The sequence below is a fragment of the Nomascus leucogenys genome, chromosome 5 (assembly GCF_006542625.1).
Source record: "Nomascus leucogenys isolate Asia chromosome 5, Asia_NLE_v1, whole genome shotgun sequence".
Lineage (NCBI taxonomy): Eukaryota > Metazoa > Chordata > Mammalia > Primates > Hylobatidae > Nomascus > Nomascus leucogenys.
Window position 1 is genome coordinate 70,680,020 of NC_044385.1, and position 16,950 is coordinate 70,696,969.

The window sequence follows — 16,950 nt, forward strand, 5'->3', positions numbered from 1 at the left end:
TCTCCTGGATCAAATAATGGCTCCTGCAGGGTCCTCAAGCTTTCTGCTCACAACTGAATCCCTTCCTTCCTTCCTTCCTTTCTTTCCCTCCCTCCCTCCCTTCCTCCCTCACTTCTTTCCTTCCTTTTTCTGATGAGGTCTCACTCTGTCACCCAGGCTGGAGTGTAGTGGCATGATGATAGCTCACTGCAGCCTCAACCTCCTGGGCCCAAGTGATCCTCCTGCCTCAGCCTCTCAAGTAGCTGGACTACAGGCATGTGCCAACACACTCAGCTAGTTTTTGTGTTTTTTGTAGAGATAGTGTTTCATCTTGTTGCCCAGGCTGGTCTCTATCTCCTGGGCTCAAATGATCTGCTGCCTTGGCCTCCCAGAGTACTGGGATTACAGGCATGAGACACCACGCTTGACACTTTCAAGTGTTTCATTTTCAAATTGCCAGTCCCGAGAGAGAGAGGGGGGAGAGAGAGAGAGAGAGAGAAACCGGGACAAGAGACTGGGGCAAGATTCGGAGTAACACACATAAAGTTCACTCTGACTGGACCAGTTCACTCTGACAGGGCTGTGGCCAGGTGAGTGACATATGCCAATCAGGGCCATTTCTGTAGCCATGTGGGGTTTCCCAAAGGAAGGAAGGAGAATGCATGCTGGGCAGCCAACAGCAGATGGTATTATAATATTCTTCCCAAAACAAGTTAGTAATGAGACCAAAACTTCCTCTCTGAAGCTATGTCTTTTCTTCCCTCAGTTACCCACTTCCGAGACAAATAAATCTTCTCCCTCTTTGTTCCCAGGACACTTCAGTGTATAGTGATATTGAGGGAGTATCATGTAGCCTTATAATAATTCTTAATATATCTTTCTTGGCCACTAGACTGGAGTATCTCAAAAGCAGAAGTAAATTGTTTTCATTTTGTACCCATGGCACCTAGGGGACTCCCTAAGCTTGGCACATTGTGGGTGCTTAATAACTATGGAGGGTTTTATGGATGAATAAATAGTAGCATTGTCTACAGAAACATTTAGTCCTCCAGCACTGGCTTTTCTGGGTCAAGTGGCCGTGATATCAGCGTGGGAAATGTAGTTGTCTTATCTATGCTGTTGATCTGTCTGCAGCTGTGCTGGGCAGGGAGAGGGCGGCACGATTTGCCTTTGTGTGTGTATTCCCCTGGGGATCTTCTGACTTGATCTGCACCTACTCGGCCCTTTGTAGTTTCTGGAAAGACACAGAATTCCACCGGATCCCACTAACCAAGCAACTTGATACACTGGAAGGATTTGGGATCCTGTCTGTTGCTGTTTTCTGAAGGAGATGGGATTCGCATCCCTCTTTGGGGCACACACTAAGGGGATGGGCTGAATGCTAGCTCTGGGGAAGCCACAGATGCCAGACAGGCTCCACATGTCAGGAAGGAGCTGCCTGTCTTTGGGAAGCAGCTAAAATAGTGCTAAGAGCATGGACTTTGATGTTGGGCAAACCTGGTTTGCATCACACTTATCAGCTTCTTCAACTTGACTTGGCAAGTTACTTATTCTCCTTTCTGTAGTATGGGTTAATAATACCTTCTTCACAGGGCTGGTATGAAGAATAAACGAGACACTGTCTTCAAAGTTCATAACACACAGTAAATGCTCCAATACATGTGATGGTAGTAAATGGATTCCATTTTCCTTTCTCCAGAAGGGGATCGCAGGTCTTCATGCATCTGTGAAAGATAATACGAACTGCTCATTTCCAACTGCTTGCATCTATGAAGCAAAATAAAATCCAACAGATACTAGAACAAGATCTAGTTGTTGTCTTCTTTAAGAAATCATTTGAATTTTAAGAGCAGGATTAAAATGAATTAAGCTACAACATTTTAAAAACCAGATATTGTAGTCTGGCTTCGAAACACAACCTCAAATGCCTACCTGAGCCAGGTACGTAGCCAGATGAGTGGGGCACGTCAGCCACTGACAGCATGGGGCCATCACAGGTGTGGTGGGGCCATGGCAGCCAGAGGACCAAGTCGATTCTAAAGTGAGCAGCTTCTGTGACTCAGCACAGCTGATGACTGTCACACAGGAATACAGACTCAAAGCTGCTAGAACTTGGAACAATATCCCAGTTTCAGAAGAGGTATCACTAATTCACATTATTTTCTTAAACACTACATAAAATCATGTGTGAGCAGCAGCTCTGGTTAGTGGGCTTTATGCAGTCTGAGGACCCTGGATTGTGACCTCCACTTTCATCTGACTCTTTGCCAGTGGTGTTTCTCAAAGTGAGTTACACTTTACAGGTTCAGCAGGCCAATTCTCATTGCACAGAAGAATGCTTCTAAACTCTTATATTCCTACCACATGGGAAGGCGTTTTATAATTATGCCAAACATTATTCTTCCCATGTGTTATTTTATAGTTCAAAGTCAACCTCAACATTTACCTTTTTGACATATATTCTCCTCATCTAACTCTATTTACTGCCCCTTGGCTCTGATGAGCTCAACTTGCATTATGTTAATCGGCAGTTATATTTCTTCGTAATATTGTTTCAGGTTTTATGCATGTATGTATACCAATGAAGGTAGTACACTTAAAAATTATGTCTAAAACCTAATAGGAATTTGTTCCTTTCTTTCTTATAACAGTCCTGAGCAGTTCCAGGTTGGGGGCGTGGCCAAGAACTCTGGTCCACTCAGTCACTCGGGCCCAGGCTGGTGGCGCTCTGCCATCTTCCAACACGTGGTTTTCAAAGTGGTTGTAGTTGTCTCCAATCAGTTGGCTGGAGGGGAAAGAGCATGGAGGATTGCCCATGGGAAGTTTTTATGAATCAGGCCTGGAAATGACAAAATGACATTTATGCCCACGTTTATTTCACTAGAACTTAATCACATGGGTTCACTTAGCTGCAAGAGAACCTGGGAAATGCAGTCTGTGTAACCAGGAAGAGAGGAGGCTTTTTGGAAAACACCTACCAATCTTTGCCAATGGATTCTAACGTACATTTCATCTTCTTGCCCTCACAGAACACACTCACCCTCTCCAGGGGCAATAACCCAAAGTCCCATCGAGCTGCTATATCCAGCTCAAAACTCCAAATCTCTAGACAAGGCACAGGTCTGAATGTGGCTCCTTAAGGTCTGGTGATCTGTAATCTAAGACAAATTATCTTCCCCTCCACTGACAATGCACAATGGTGGAGTGCAGCATAATAATTGCAATAAACCTCCCATCGGAAGCATAGGAAACACACAGTAGGCTCCAGCCCTCAGCTATTAGGAAATCCTGTTGGGCAGGCATTGAGAAGATCCCTTTGCCCTGGCAATAGGGGAAGCTCTCCGATTAGACCCTGATTCTACTCTCTGGGAAGAAACCCTTGGTGCATTGTTCTCTAAAACTGCAGGCCTCTTACCTCTGGGAGGCTTTTCTTGTCCAGTATCCCCCAGGGCCATGTATGAAATGGATGTTGGAGATAATGCGCTTCCTGGGAGCTAGACAGCTTTAGGCTCCCACTTCACCCACTTCCATCTCCTGCCAGTGCAGGGGGCCCTGAGGGTTGTTTGAAGGTTTCAACAAAGTTTTCTTGCTGTTATTAAGTCTGGGTTAGCTGGTGACTTACTTGGTAGTAAATGTTCCTCAAAAACTTAGTAGGTTTCTCCCTTCTCTGTTTCCAGTCATTTTAATGTATCAGTAGCAAGACCTAAAATATTTTTCTGCACATGCCTGTTCTTCTGCTCCCCTACCTCTATCCACTGGACAGTGACCATGCAGAAGTCATCTGAAACAAAAGGCATATATGGGGAATTAATACCCTTTGTCTAATCTTTGCTGAAGGGATAAAGCACCTTAACTGAAAACGCTTAATGGGCCCTACTGATTTCCAGCTCCTTGGGGTGTAGAAGCGATAGGCTTTTCCAGTATCAAATAGCCCCAAATTTCTGCATTTCTTTTTCCTTTTCCTTTGTACTTACAAACTAATTCTTTTGTGAGCTCACCTTTTCTCTGAAAAACATCAGAGGAGTAACACAGTGAAGAGTGAAAGGTCCTAACATTCTCGTACCAGCTACATGCTCACCAGACATATGGCCAGCCTTCTAAGTTATTGCTGGCCACAGTTTTAGAAAACATTTTGTCACTTCACAATATGGGTCTTGATCTCTCTAGCCTGCACTAGTTTCATCACCACCCACCACCAGCCAACCATAGTCAATGCCCCATATTTAAGGTTTCTTTGACAACATCACTCCACTTCAGGTACTGATAACCATATTAGCAAAGGTTAGCCACTGAAGCAAATTTTAAAATGCCTAATGGTGGCAACACTCTTGCTCATCCAAATATGCTGCCTGGTTCGTGGGGGAGGGCACTATACTTCGGTCATTCAGGGATCCAGATGACAAAGGCTCTGTCACTCCCAAGGTTGCCGGGTCTTCTCCATCCCATCAGTGGAAGGAGAAGGAGCCTGGCAGATCACTGAGAATGGTTTTCTCGTGGGCCAAGCCTGGGGGGCTTCAGTCACTTCATCACTCATCCATTGACTAAACCTGAGTCCCATGGTCACTCCTAACTCCAAGGGGGTGGGGAGATGTAATTCAGGCGTGTGCCCAAGTGGAATAGAACATGGAATCTTAGGCAACCAGTTTGTTGCAGTTTGCCTGGGACTTTCATGGATGTGACACTGAAAGTTCCACTACTCAGAACACCCTCAGTCCTGGGAAAACCAGTTTAAGTAGAGACACTAAGTCTCATTGTTTAAGTAGAGACACTAAGTCTTCTGTTTTCTTGGTCTCTGAATCTACAGTGACTACAAACCACTTATCAGGGCATGAATTGGATGTACTTATGAGACAACAGGGCAGATTATTTTAACTGAAATATATGTTGTCCCTGGAAATTTGGGTCATGTGTTATATAACCTTGGTGATACACATCTACAAACATGGTCTTTGTTCCTAAATGAATCAGCTATAAAATGTGGTGGTAGGGGATATAGCACATTGAAAAAATACTACTCATTTAACAAGAGTTCCTAGAAGAATTCCCAGAAATATTTCTGCCAAAGGGCTCATCTGAGAAGGAACAGCAAATGAATAATTCAGATATTATATTGCATAAGGCAAATTTTGCCAGAAAACAAACTACCTCATTTATCTTAAAGACAGCTTATGTGAGCCATCCTTGGGGACAAGGACTGTGGCTCATTCTCTGTACCACCTCTGGCTTCTAGCAGGTGCTCAGTAAGTGTTCTCCGAGTAAGTTAACACATGGATTTCAACACAAAGTACCAGTTTACTGTGCACCGTAGTCACACAAGTAGCCTGTGCCCCCTTTCTCTCACCAAAAAGAAGAGACTTTCTGATTTATCTTGAGCTGAAGGGTGGTGAGCTGCCATTTAGGGCAGATTCTAGTTCTTGAGACAGTCAGACGACAGAAGGCAGAGAGGACACATGTGGCCTGTGGGCCAAACCAGCTTAGTAGGTGTGCTCTCTTATTTGGTCTGTGCAGTATCCAAAAGTCAGGCATTTCCAGACAGAACCATGGATTTATGGAACTTGGAAGAAATTGGAAGATCGAGCAACACAGTGCTTGAATTCCCATATGGCAACTGGATGGAGCTACATAGCACTGTCCCTGTTAGCTGAGCACACTCCCCAACTGCCACAGTCACTACCACGTCCTACTGCTTACCCTACTCACTCAAGAAGCTTCTCCACCATATCCAACAGACACTGGGGTCTTGAACACCTGGTCTAAAGCACAGACCTCTGTTGTAATACTGCCCATTTTAAAATGGCTACTGAACCTTCCAAGTAGCTATTGCCAGAACCTGATCTCCAAGCCTGGCGACTTCAGGCCTGCCTGGCATTCCATAGCACTGGTTTACATAGAACCTTTTTCTGTAACGAAATTAATAATTTAAGATATATATATATATACTCCACCTGTAATCATTTTCTTCCACCAATATTATTTCTGTAATATTGAAAATATTGGACACTGAAACATGGACAATTCCCAACGAATCCCTTCTCTAATTCACAGAAATGAAATGGCAGCCTTTTGCTATTATTCCTTTGATACAGAAAAAAATGGTGTGTTTCCATCTGTATTCTAAAGGACATTATTCCCATGTGTGTTTTCACAGTAAAGTTTAAACAGCCACTACTATTGCCAAATACTAAATCAAAAGCTATTAGAAAATAAAGCTGCCACACCTTTATCCCTATGAAAAATACAAAATTAAATATATAAACAAGCAGATGAATTACTCAGAAATAATAGTAATGGTTAACACTCCTTGAACCCACCTCACTCTGAACCGTCTCTGTGCTGACAGCTTCCCAGCATCAGCCTCACAAAACCCCTATGGAGACAACATGTCCCAATTTTAAGCATGAGGAAACAGAGAACAATGAGGAACTTGCCTGAGGTCACTTAGCTAGTAACTAGCAGAGGAGCTAGGATTAAAACCAAATTAATTGTAGTCATTAAGTTAAATGAACAAACAAAAACAGTGCACGCACATGCACACACACACCCTCCCACCAAAAGTTAGAATAAAATAAAGTCATTATCAGATGCAGAGGACTGTAGCATCTGTGGCTAGACAGGATCTTCGTGACCTGATCCAATCCTTATTTTACAGATGAGAACTCAGGTCTGAAGGATTCCATTCCTGGTCCAAAGGTCAAACAGCTGATGACTGCAGGGCCAGGCCTGGCAGCCTGCCTCTCAGCTCAGGGTCCTCCCACACACCAGTGCAGGAACCTATTGCACTATCTGCTTCCAAGTTCTATCGGTGGGCACAGATCTCCACTTTCAGGCAATTTTACCTAAGAGGGAGAGGAAACTTGATTTTCTCTGCCTCCGTTTCTAAAAATTGTAATGCCACAATTGCTGCCTGAATGGATTTGAAGTTGACGTCTAAAAGCAGTCATGTTGTCAGGCCCTGGTAGTTTCAACTACTTATTTTACACAAAGCAAGAGCAGAGTAGTGTCTATATAGATTAATTTTCATTCCTAATTTTAGTTATAATTAACTTTTATACATTTCTTGTATAAATTTAAAGCTGTTCTGGCATTGCATATTTATCCCATAATGAAAAATAAATGTTCTCTTTTAAAGTATGCAAAAAATGCACACAATTACTGAAATATGAACACTGTTCATTTGAAAAAGAAAGTAGACATTCATTAAAACCCATGTAAAATTCCTATTTCTCCTTCATTGAACGGGGGTTTCTCCTGTTGCAACTGATGTCATGAACACTCAGTGCTGGTACAGCATGCCACTCCCCTTAAAAATCTTTCCTTCTCCACAGAACGTAAGTGCAACACAATCAGTTATATAATAACCCATAGGCCAATAAGACCTACACTCAGGTCTACAAGCAAGTAGCAAAATGCCTTTTTAAATTACCTTAAATATGTTTAAATATAAGTCAATCATCTTAAGTATGTTTAGTAATTACTAAAATGAGGAACATCTATGGAAAGACATCTTTAAATAATTCATTCTTATTTCACAAACAATATTCAGCTGCCAAATTTCATGAGTCTCACATTTTTAATAAAAAGACCCAAAGTTCCATTAAATAATGGAGAAAAAAGTTCTCCACCATCTTAATAATACACCGACATGAGATTTTTCAAATTTTCCATGATTACCACCTATGGTATTTTAAAGATCTTCATTAAAAACATAAAAAATGAAATGGCTAGGGATTTCTATTCACTATAGTTTTTTTTCAAGGAAATGTAATTACTACATAAGTATTCCTTTATTGAAGTTATATAACCAACAAGCCAAATGAAAGATTTTTCTTCAAGTCCTCTTCAAATTCCCCCAAAATATCTTTATGACAACTGCTATCAGCCTATGGCAGTGAGCCATCCATCATTTCAACAGGATGCCCGTGTCACCACTTTATAACACATGCATGCTATCGAACAATTCTTTTTAGGGATCTTGGATGTCCCATTCACCTCTCAATCTCTCACCAGCTCTAGATGAGAGAAGTGATTCAGAAAGTTTGTCCTTGTCCTGCAAGGACTTAGACAAGCCTTAGAACTTGGCATTGGTCCCATTCCCACTGGGCAGGGGGCCACTGCTGAGGTCCTAGGCTGATAGATTACAGAGCCGGTAAACCCACCCCATTCACTTGCTTGCTCACATTACTCCTACTGCAGAGTGGGATCCCTCAGGCTCACTCCTCAGGTGCCAGGGGCCAATCTGCTTCAGGATTCCTTCGTGGTTTTAATTTTGGCCTATTTTACAGTCATGCAGAATCAACTCCAAGGACATCCTTGCTCATCTGGTCCCATATCATCTTTTGCTTAGACAAAACGAATTACTATCCCAGGAGCTAGAAACTCATCCTACACTAGGAGAAACATCCCAATCCAGGGTGACAGGGTTCTTAAAGTGGAAATCAGCTCCTCCAACTTCCGTCTTTTGATCCTAGATCTGCTTATTCCAATTATACACAGAATAAGGCTCCTTATTCCTCTCTCAGTTCAGTAAAAAATTAAGATTTTCATGGACTCCTAGAATTGTAAAGCCAAAGGGGAATGTAAGAAATCATCTCTTTCAAACCCCTACATCCGTTCAGGAGTGAAGCAACCTGACCAAGTCACACAGTAGTTAGAATTGAGCTGGACTCCTCCACCGTCTCTTCCCTTACCTGCTGAACAACTCAGTGTGTCAATTTCCTTTTACTTCATGTAGTCAAATCACGCCCCTACTTTTCCAACCATTCTACTGCCCTTCAGGATTTTACTAGTCAAATTGTTAACTTTACCTGGAAACAGTTGTGGAAATGACTGCCATTAACAGGGTCATATGAAAAACACTTGTTTATCAACATTTATATGCTTTATTGAAAGTTGACAAGTGCAACAGTTAAATACAGTGACACCTTACAATTGTGTAGAGAACATGCACAGAAACATATGCATATAACTACTATACAGGTGATATGCAGAAACCCCTACTGAGAAATCCATTAGCTAGAACTGAGCATTTTTCAAAGTATTCAACCAGCTCAATTGAAAGACTTCAGTGAACAGGGATTTACTTCAGCGTATTCAGCAGCTAGATTTCAGATTAAACAAAGTGAGTAACTGTGCCAAATTCTTAAAATTTCTTTAGGTGTGGTTTTTGTCATGTAGCAGTTTTTATGTAGATCTATATATAAAAGTCCACACCTCCTCAGACAGCCAATGAAACATCTAAATTTCAATCTGTACAACCTAAATAGTAGTTACAGTCCTCTATTGTACAAAATAGTTACACTACGTACACAAATATACAGTAAGCGAAACAACCTTCATGGTAAGATAGCCTAGGTCCCAGCTACCTGTCACCATTTTGTCACTCTCATAGTTTTGTGTCATCCACTGTTTGAGAAGAGGCACAGTACTATTGTTTTTTATGGATTTTGGTGACAGTCGTCAAATCTGTACAGTGAACTCTGTTCCCCCTCATTTTAGTCTTTTTACCCTCCTTTCAAGTTCCTCCTGGGGGGAGGAGAGGAGAGAGGCGAGTCCAGTGAGGAGCTCCATCGCTTCACAACCCCACGTAGGACATTAAGCGCAAGCAGGAGAGCGAACCCTTGGAAGTGAGGGGTAGGGAGCCGGAAGGGATGGAAAGGCACACAGCTCCTGAGCATGAATTAAACCATTTCTCAGATATCTGCCAAGCTGCATGAGGTCCCAGTATATCCATGCTAATTCTCGGATTAACCTTTAATTCACCCAACTAAGAAATTTCTCCAAGCCATAAGCATATGAGTGTTTAATACTGGAAAAGAGATAATGGCATATGTCAGTCTCACGTCTCTTTCGCAGCGAGCAATGAAATGGGTGACTGTGGAGGCAGATTCTCCCTAGCACATCTTCTCCGTCTGTTCAGTTCACACGCAGCAGCCAGTTCTGCGGGGGCATAGGCAGCTATGCGGTTGTTCCTGAGCCCTGCGATGCTGGCTGGGCGGGGGGCTGTGTGGTGCCCTGTGGCTGGGTGGTGGCAGGGGGGGAGCCAGTCTGCAGCTGGGCCTGAAACTGGGCAAGCTGCTCAGGACTGGCCAGCGTCTTCAGCAGATTGTTCTCCTGCTCCAGCTGGGAATTCTTCTCTATTAGTTCTTTGATTTGCTCTTTGAGGACCTCCACTTCTTCTCTGACCGCATACATCAAATGGCTTTTCACTAGATCCTGGAAAGAAGAGAGAAAAGGTTTAACTCGTTATTTGGTATTTTCCGGACTCTTGGAGTTTCCAAGACATTATTTTACATGGATCTCCCTATTTACATATTCCGCCTTTAAAGTTGGTTCACTGACACTTGGGGAAATCTGAATACAACCATGACTGTACAATACTTGAGTTTAACGTATAAATGATCAAGCTTTGTAAAAGTCTGTGCTTCTCTGCAGACGTTGGCCAGAAACGCCCAAGTCCGGCTTCCTATCTGAGACTGGGCCAGAGCCGGGCGCTGGGTCCCCGACTGAGACCAGCGGCGGGGATGTCCAGGCCACAGCGCGCCCACCGCGTCCCCGCCCCCAGGCCCCGCCCCGCGCTAGAACGGAGCCGCCTCCTTCAGCACCGGCTGCAGCCAGTTCCTACCGAACATGTTGCCGCATTTTCTTCCCTCCACCCCGCCCCCCCTTTTCGTGATTAAGCTGACATCACAGAAACCTGGGCAGACGTCGCAGCCAATGGGAGCCCGAGTTATTTATAGCTCCGAATTAAAGGTTCAGAGTTTGCCTAGCAACAGTGGGCAGAGAATCCCGTGAGAAGAGCCACAGGCGCTGCTCCAATAACAAAGAACGGCCAAGGCGGAAATAAAAAATAGGAGAAATCCAGGCGCAGGCTAAGAAAACAAAACTTTTTCTCTGATTCTTCTTCATTGTGAAGGAGCCCACGCCACCGGGGACCCGTTTGTGCACCGTCTAGAAGACCCTTATCCAGGATCCCGACTTCTGGGGCCCTCCCCACCTCCCGGCTCCCTAGTAAAATATTAGGATTCCTAGTAAAGCCACATCGCTAAAGGTGTGCTCACGACCAGCCGAAGGAGATACTTGGCCAGCGCTTCCCTAATAAATCCCCAGCAAAAAGGGTCACCGTGAGAAAATCCCCTCGTGTGAAACCAGTCCGGGGAAGAAGACCATTTAATACCGCAGGGCCCCCTTCTCCCTTCACGGCTGCGGTGGTAGGTGGCTCCACGCTGGCCGAATGGAGACAGTGCCGGCATTTCTACGCGCATCAAGAGCGATCAACATCATCTGAACTTAGGGATGCACTGGTTCCACAAAACATCTTATTTTTGTGCTGTGCCCACATTTGGTATAAATGATTTTTCATCAGTACATACCATAGCTTGCTCGATTTTGTTGTCAATAGCTACCACACTTGCACCAGAGGAGCTGAAAAAGAGGGAAAAAGGTCATCGATAAATGGAATTTATCTTAAGCGTCCAAGATAAAAAGGATCTCCCAATTTTGTGGTGTTGCTAACATCATATTTTGAATATTCTTTAACACTATGTAATGTATCACCCTCCAGAAAATGCCAGCCCCTCTCTTACTAACGAATATCCAGGCATCTCCCTATTTTAGTAAGCCACAAAGGACTAAATTACATAATGTGGGGAAAGCCTGTTCTCTGGCCAGACTTGCAAAAATAAGGTTTTTTAACATTTCGAAAAACAACATCCATGTCACCATAATCTCTCAGCAATGGACAAAGGAATTCGCCTGGCTATCTTTCACCTGTATTATTATAAGTATCCCACGAATAAATTTAAAGAAACTATCTTAGCCGACATTTACCTATTATCAAGTCTCACAGAAGCGTTTTCAGTCCCCAGCAAGGATGACAAGAAAGAAATTGAAAAATGTCTCAGTTGGTAAACTCCTAGATCCATCGCCACTGGTCTACACCATTGGGATTTCATGCAATTGCAGCCAAAAACACCCTCGTGGAAAAAAAGAGGGAACACCAGCAGCCTTGTATAAGCTAGATAAAATCTTCTGGCTTTCCGCAGCCCAGGGAGAAATAGAAAACGGCAGCCCTAATTTAAAGAAACCCAGCTTCTGGGGCTTGATGATCCCAGGAAGATGCGGATCCCAGGAAGATGCGGATCCCAGTGCCGTGCAGAGGCGCTTCTCAGATCCGCAGCCGGGCTCCACTCAGCTCTAGACCAGGACTCCCAGTCTTAGTGCAAAATATATGCAGGAAAGAGCTGCGCCGATTGGCCGGCACGCCACTGGGACCGCCCCCTTCTCCCTTCCCATTCTCCCTTCCTGGTCCTCCCGCTTGCCTGCTTCCCCGCCTCCCCCCACCCCCACCCCCACCCCCGCCCCCATTCTCCAGATCCCGCTCGTGGGGTGGGCTGGCCTGGCGCGGGCCGTGCTCAGAGGGAGTGGGGTGCTGGGCTCGGAGGTTTCCAGGGCGGCCTCAGAACACTGGGCCACTGCTTTGGCAGAAAATGTGGAGGGTCCCTGAAAAATACTATGGGGACCCCCGCACGTGCTTACGTTTAAGGGAGTCAGACCCCGGTCCCCGGAGCTGTGCCCCGCGGCTGCTTAACGGCGAAAGCTTCCTATTTGCAACCAGAACCGTCTGAGCTACTGGGCATGCCCAGTCCCACCGCTGTAAGACTTGCAAGAGCTCGAGTGTCTTGATTTCAAATTATCTAGTTCTTACCGGCAGCGGTACTGGGAGGATTTTATAGACGGTTTTATTTTTTTTAAAGATAATAATCATCCTGCAATCATACTATTTTTTTAATTTTAGAGGGAAAAAATCACATTTGCCCTTTGAGAGATACTACCTTTCGTTTTATAGAAACAAAACAAAAAACATTATATATTCTTTGCTAGGCATGAGGGAAGGACTCCAGATAAAATCCAGGATCTTCCCAAAAAGCCCCTAGAGCCACAAACCTTAAAATCACATCTCCTTATTAGCACCTTCTCCCCAGTAATTAAATATGCCTTCTTCTATTTAGACCCAGAAAAGTCAATCCACAGGTTGAATTCCACATAGGTCTATTTTTAGTTAAGTCCCTAAGGCACGTTTTTGGAAGCTGAGTGACAATTCCTCTAAGACTCAATGCCTCAATCCTATGAGCCTTCTTACATCAGAGAGATTGAAATATTGAAAGTATGTATTCAAAGCATACAAATCCTTGAAGTTAGTCTCTTTGCCCATTTGCAGTGTCCAGAACCAGAAAAGGGAGGATATAATGGTGGTTAAAAATAGTTAAGCAGCCAATAGATGCTGTAGGCTCACCTCTGTTTCGCCCTCTTGGCCACACTGACCAAATAATTCCCTTCTCCAAACCAAAAGTCGAGAGATGTGGGTATAAAATAGCTTAACCCTTTCAAAATTTCCTATATTAATTTAAAATACTTGCAGGAATGCATCAATTAAGGCTACAATTTAATATACTAGAAATCTAAGCCCTGAAGTTTGCTAAATTATAATAGAACATAAACAGTTTCCAAGTCAATACATGGGAGAAAGAAAACTTAACCTCTACAATACTGCCCTCTAATGGCATAATATAAAAACCAAAAAATCTACAAAGTACTTGGGGAGACCTCTCTAATCTGTAGATAAAACTGTGTCATCACAAATAATTCCAACATAAAATCTGACCGTAGAACATATATATGTAATACACGCACATGCACAAACACACACAGTCTTCTCTCCCAAATAAGCATCTTTCCTCAAGCAGCATCCTTTCCTAAAATTGCCATCAGAGCCATTTAGACAGTTTTTAAGTTGACTCAATGCTGGTAGTGGGGGTAGATTTGGTTTTCAGAAACTGTCCAAAGTTATTAGGAACCAGACCAGATCTGGTGAGCACAGTAAATGATGAAGACCACAATTCTCTTTTGGGTTAAAAACCAAAGTGTGACTAACTATAAAGTGATGAGATTCCCTTTTTACTGAAAGGTTCATATTCTCCAAATTTTAAGGCTTGGCTTTTGAATAACAATAATTGTTAACATATTTATAATTTATAAAAATTACACATATTAACTCATATGATGCTTTAAAAAAATACCCATTTCCAATAAAAGGAGACTAAGTAGAAGCTTAGAAATCGTAATTATTTGGGAAGCTGGCATGTAGCCCCCATGTCTATGAATGCTAACCAGAATATTATTTACTACATGATAGTTTCTATATTTTGAAAGTTAAAGTTATACCTAAAACTATTTGTATGCTAAATTCCATTTACATATTTTAACTGAATGCCAACTTCATAAAAAAAGGGTATTAAAGCACCATTTAAGCTATAAAAAGAGCTTTGAAAAACAAAACTCTAAGGTCATATAAAAAATGTTTAAATTCCCAGCTGGAGTTTTAAAAAATTACTAAATTAACTGAATTTATTCATGCTGTTCTTCAACATAAACAGAAAGCTGTTTTTATTTCAATCATTTTAACTGATCATCCATTGTATCAAGCAAGAGAAGCAAATATAAGCAACCATAGTCTATTTAACCCATTTTCCTATTGAAGGACATTACAGTTATTGTTCATACTTGGATATTTTAAATACAATTGCAAAGAACATCCTTCTACATACATCCTTGAACATGTATGTGTGTGCGCACACTTCTGGAGAATTTGTTGAGCCAAAGGATATGCAACTAAAAAAATGATTAGAAATCTAACCTTTTCATATATTTCACATAAATATGCTACATTCCTTTAAAACTAGACTTTTGTATGAAAACTGAAAAGACATAATTTGAAAAAGAAGGCAAAGGAAATGTAAAGCTCCATGGAGGGAAAGCCCTTGGATCAGAAATGTCTGTGGCACAAATGGCTAGAATTACATTCAAAGACTCTTCTAATTGCAAGACAAACGATCCATATGTCTGGTGCCTCGTCAGAGCTCACTGAGACTTGCTGACAGGGCAGAGAAAAATACTACAAGTCTTCCAGGAGAGATCCTTAAAGCCATGGACCAAATAAGTCGATTTCAGGCACTGAGCAAAGATCAGGAGGTATCACCTCAGTGGGAATTCATACACATTAAACAGCCTGGACAATTGAAATTGAGGTATTTTCTGGTGTTGTCTGCCTAAAAGCCTTTTTACATAGATTCCAATTCAACCGCTACTGCATATTGGTAGCAAGCATGACAGGATAGGAAAAGAGGAACAGGCCTGAATGTTTCTGGTTCCTGTAACATGTGCTTTTCTTCCAAACTTAATCTGACTTGGCCAACACCGGTACAGTTGGGGATTCAGCACTCAAACACAGTAACCTCTTTCTCCCCCTATCCAAACTCCTGCCAGGAGTTTGCAAATCCAAAACAACTGCCAGGAAAGAAGCGAAGGCACATTACCCCGTACCTGACCAAATCACTGCTGTCTAAGGACTCCCACGTCACCTCCATTTTTCTAGTTTACTCTCACTAGGCATGGGAATATACTTACCAGGTTTAACAAATGAAACTACAGGACTATCAGTTAAATGTGAATGGCAGATAAACAACAAATAATGTTTTAGTGTTGGGTCCCACACACTGTCAAAACAAGAAGAAATGCCGAAGAAATGGCTGTTAAATTCAACCACATTTTACATTTCCTTATCTCCACAGAAAGGCTGGTTGGAAAAAGCTTCCAAAAAGTATAACAGTGGCCGGGTGCGAGCACGATGGCTCATGCCTGTAATCCCAGCACTTTGAGAGGGTGAGGTGGGCAGATCACTTGAGGTCAGGAGTTCAAGACCAGCCTTGCCAACATGGTAAAACCCCGTCTCTACTTAAAAAAAAAAAAAAAAAAAACAAATAAATTAGCTGGGCGTGGTGGCACATGTCTATAATCCCAGCTACTGGGGAGGCTGATGAAGAATTGCTTGAACCCGGGAGGCAGAGGTTGCAGTGAGCTGAGATTGCATCATTGCACTCCAGCCTGGGCAACAGGGCAAGGCTCTGTCTCAAAAAAAAAAAAAAAAAAAAAAAAAAAAAAGAATCGGAAAAGAAAAAGGATAAATCTAGGAGGTCCAACATCAAAATAGGATGCATTTCTATTTTGGAGAGAGAACGGAAGGAAGAGAATTATCAAATAATTTAAGAATTGTTCCAGAACTGAAGGACAGTTAATTGAGATGACCAAATGCCCACCACAAGAAATGAAAAAGCCCTCCACCAAAGCACATCACCCTGAAACCTTAATCACTAGGCATAGAGAGAAAACACTAAAAGCTTCCAAATGGAAGAAACAAGTTACAAACACAGGGACTAGCAACAGAACCACTTTGCTGGCAGCCAGAAAAAGATGAAAAACATGTCTTTAAAATTCTGAGAGAAAAGAGTTTTTTAATCCAGAATTCTTTACTTGACCAAATCATCATTTGAGTGTAAAGGTAGAATTAAAACATTTTTAGATATTTCAGACACCAAAATGGAGGAGCAAATCAAGAAAAAAGGCAGGCATGGGAAATAGGAACCAGGAACTCAGATACCAGAGGAAAGGAAGGGAATCAGCAGGCTGGAGTGCAGGGAGATCTCAGGGGGACTGCTGCCGGACAAGCCCAAGCCGCAGCTGGTCTGTACCTGGTCTGCAATGGTAAGGGAAGATGGAGAACTCCAGGAGGGAGAGCTTCTGTGCTAATGAACGCACAGATTACCTAACACATCTAAGCATTTGCAGGGCGCAGAGGAGCTACTGATATGATAGATCTAATGGAACAATTAGATAAGCTCAAAGGCAGTTTTACTGAAAACAGAGCAAGGAAGAAAACGTGGAATACTCAAATAAAATTTACATGACCCATATTATTTTTTCATTTTTTTGTGGATTTGCCTTTTAAAAGTTAACTTTATTGAGAAGGTAACAGGAAGAAATTGCATGGCAGGAATGGTTTAAAACTGCTAAATCCTAATCTACTACAACTTGATTACCTAACATCTAAAATGGAAAAGTAACAAATAGTGTAAGTAT

The 16,950-nt window shown here is 42.5% G+C and overlaps 1 protein-coding gene across 3 annotated transcripts in view; it reads right to left on the reverse strand.

Moving 5' to 3' along the window:
* Positions 1-8,838: 8,838 nt before the first annotated feature.
* TSC22D1 (TSC22 domain family member 1) overlaps positions 8,839-16,950 on the reverse strand; it is a 153,242-nt gene continuing 145,130 nt past the window's right edge. For 2 of the 3 annotated variants that reach the window (XM_030813347.1, XM_003270042.4), the window contains 2 exons: positions 11,349-11,400; positions 8,839-10,191 (listed from right to left, as the gene is read on the reverse strand). In XM_030813347.1, the coding sequence (XP_030669207.1) occupies positions 9,934-10,191; positions 11,349-11,400 (310 nt within the window). In that variant the 3' untranslated portion in view covers positions 8,839-9,933. Of the gene's footprint in view, positions 10,192-11,348; positions 11,401-11,805; positions 12,246-16,950 lie in introns of those variants that run through there. The other variant, XM_030813348.1, reaches the window with a different exon arrangement.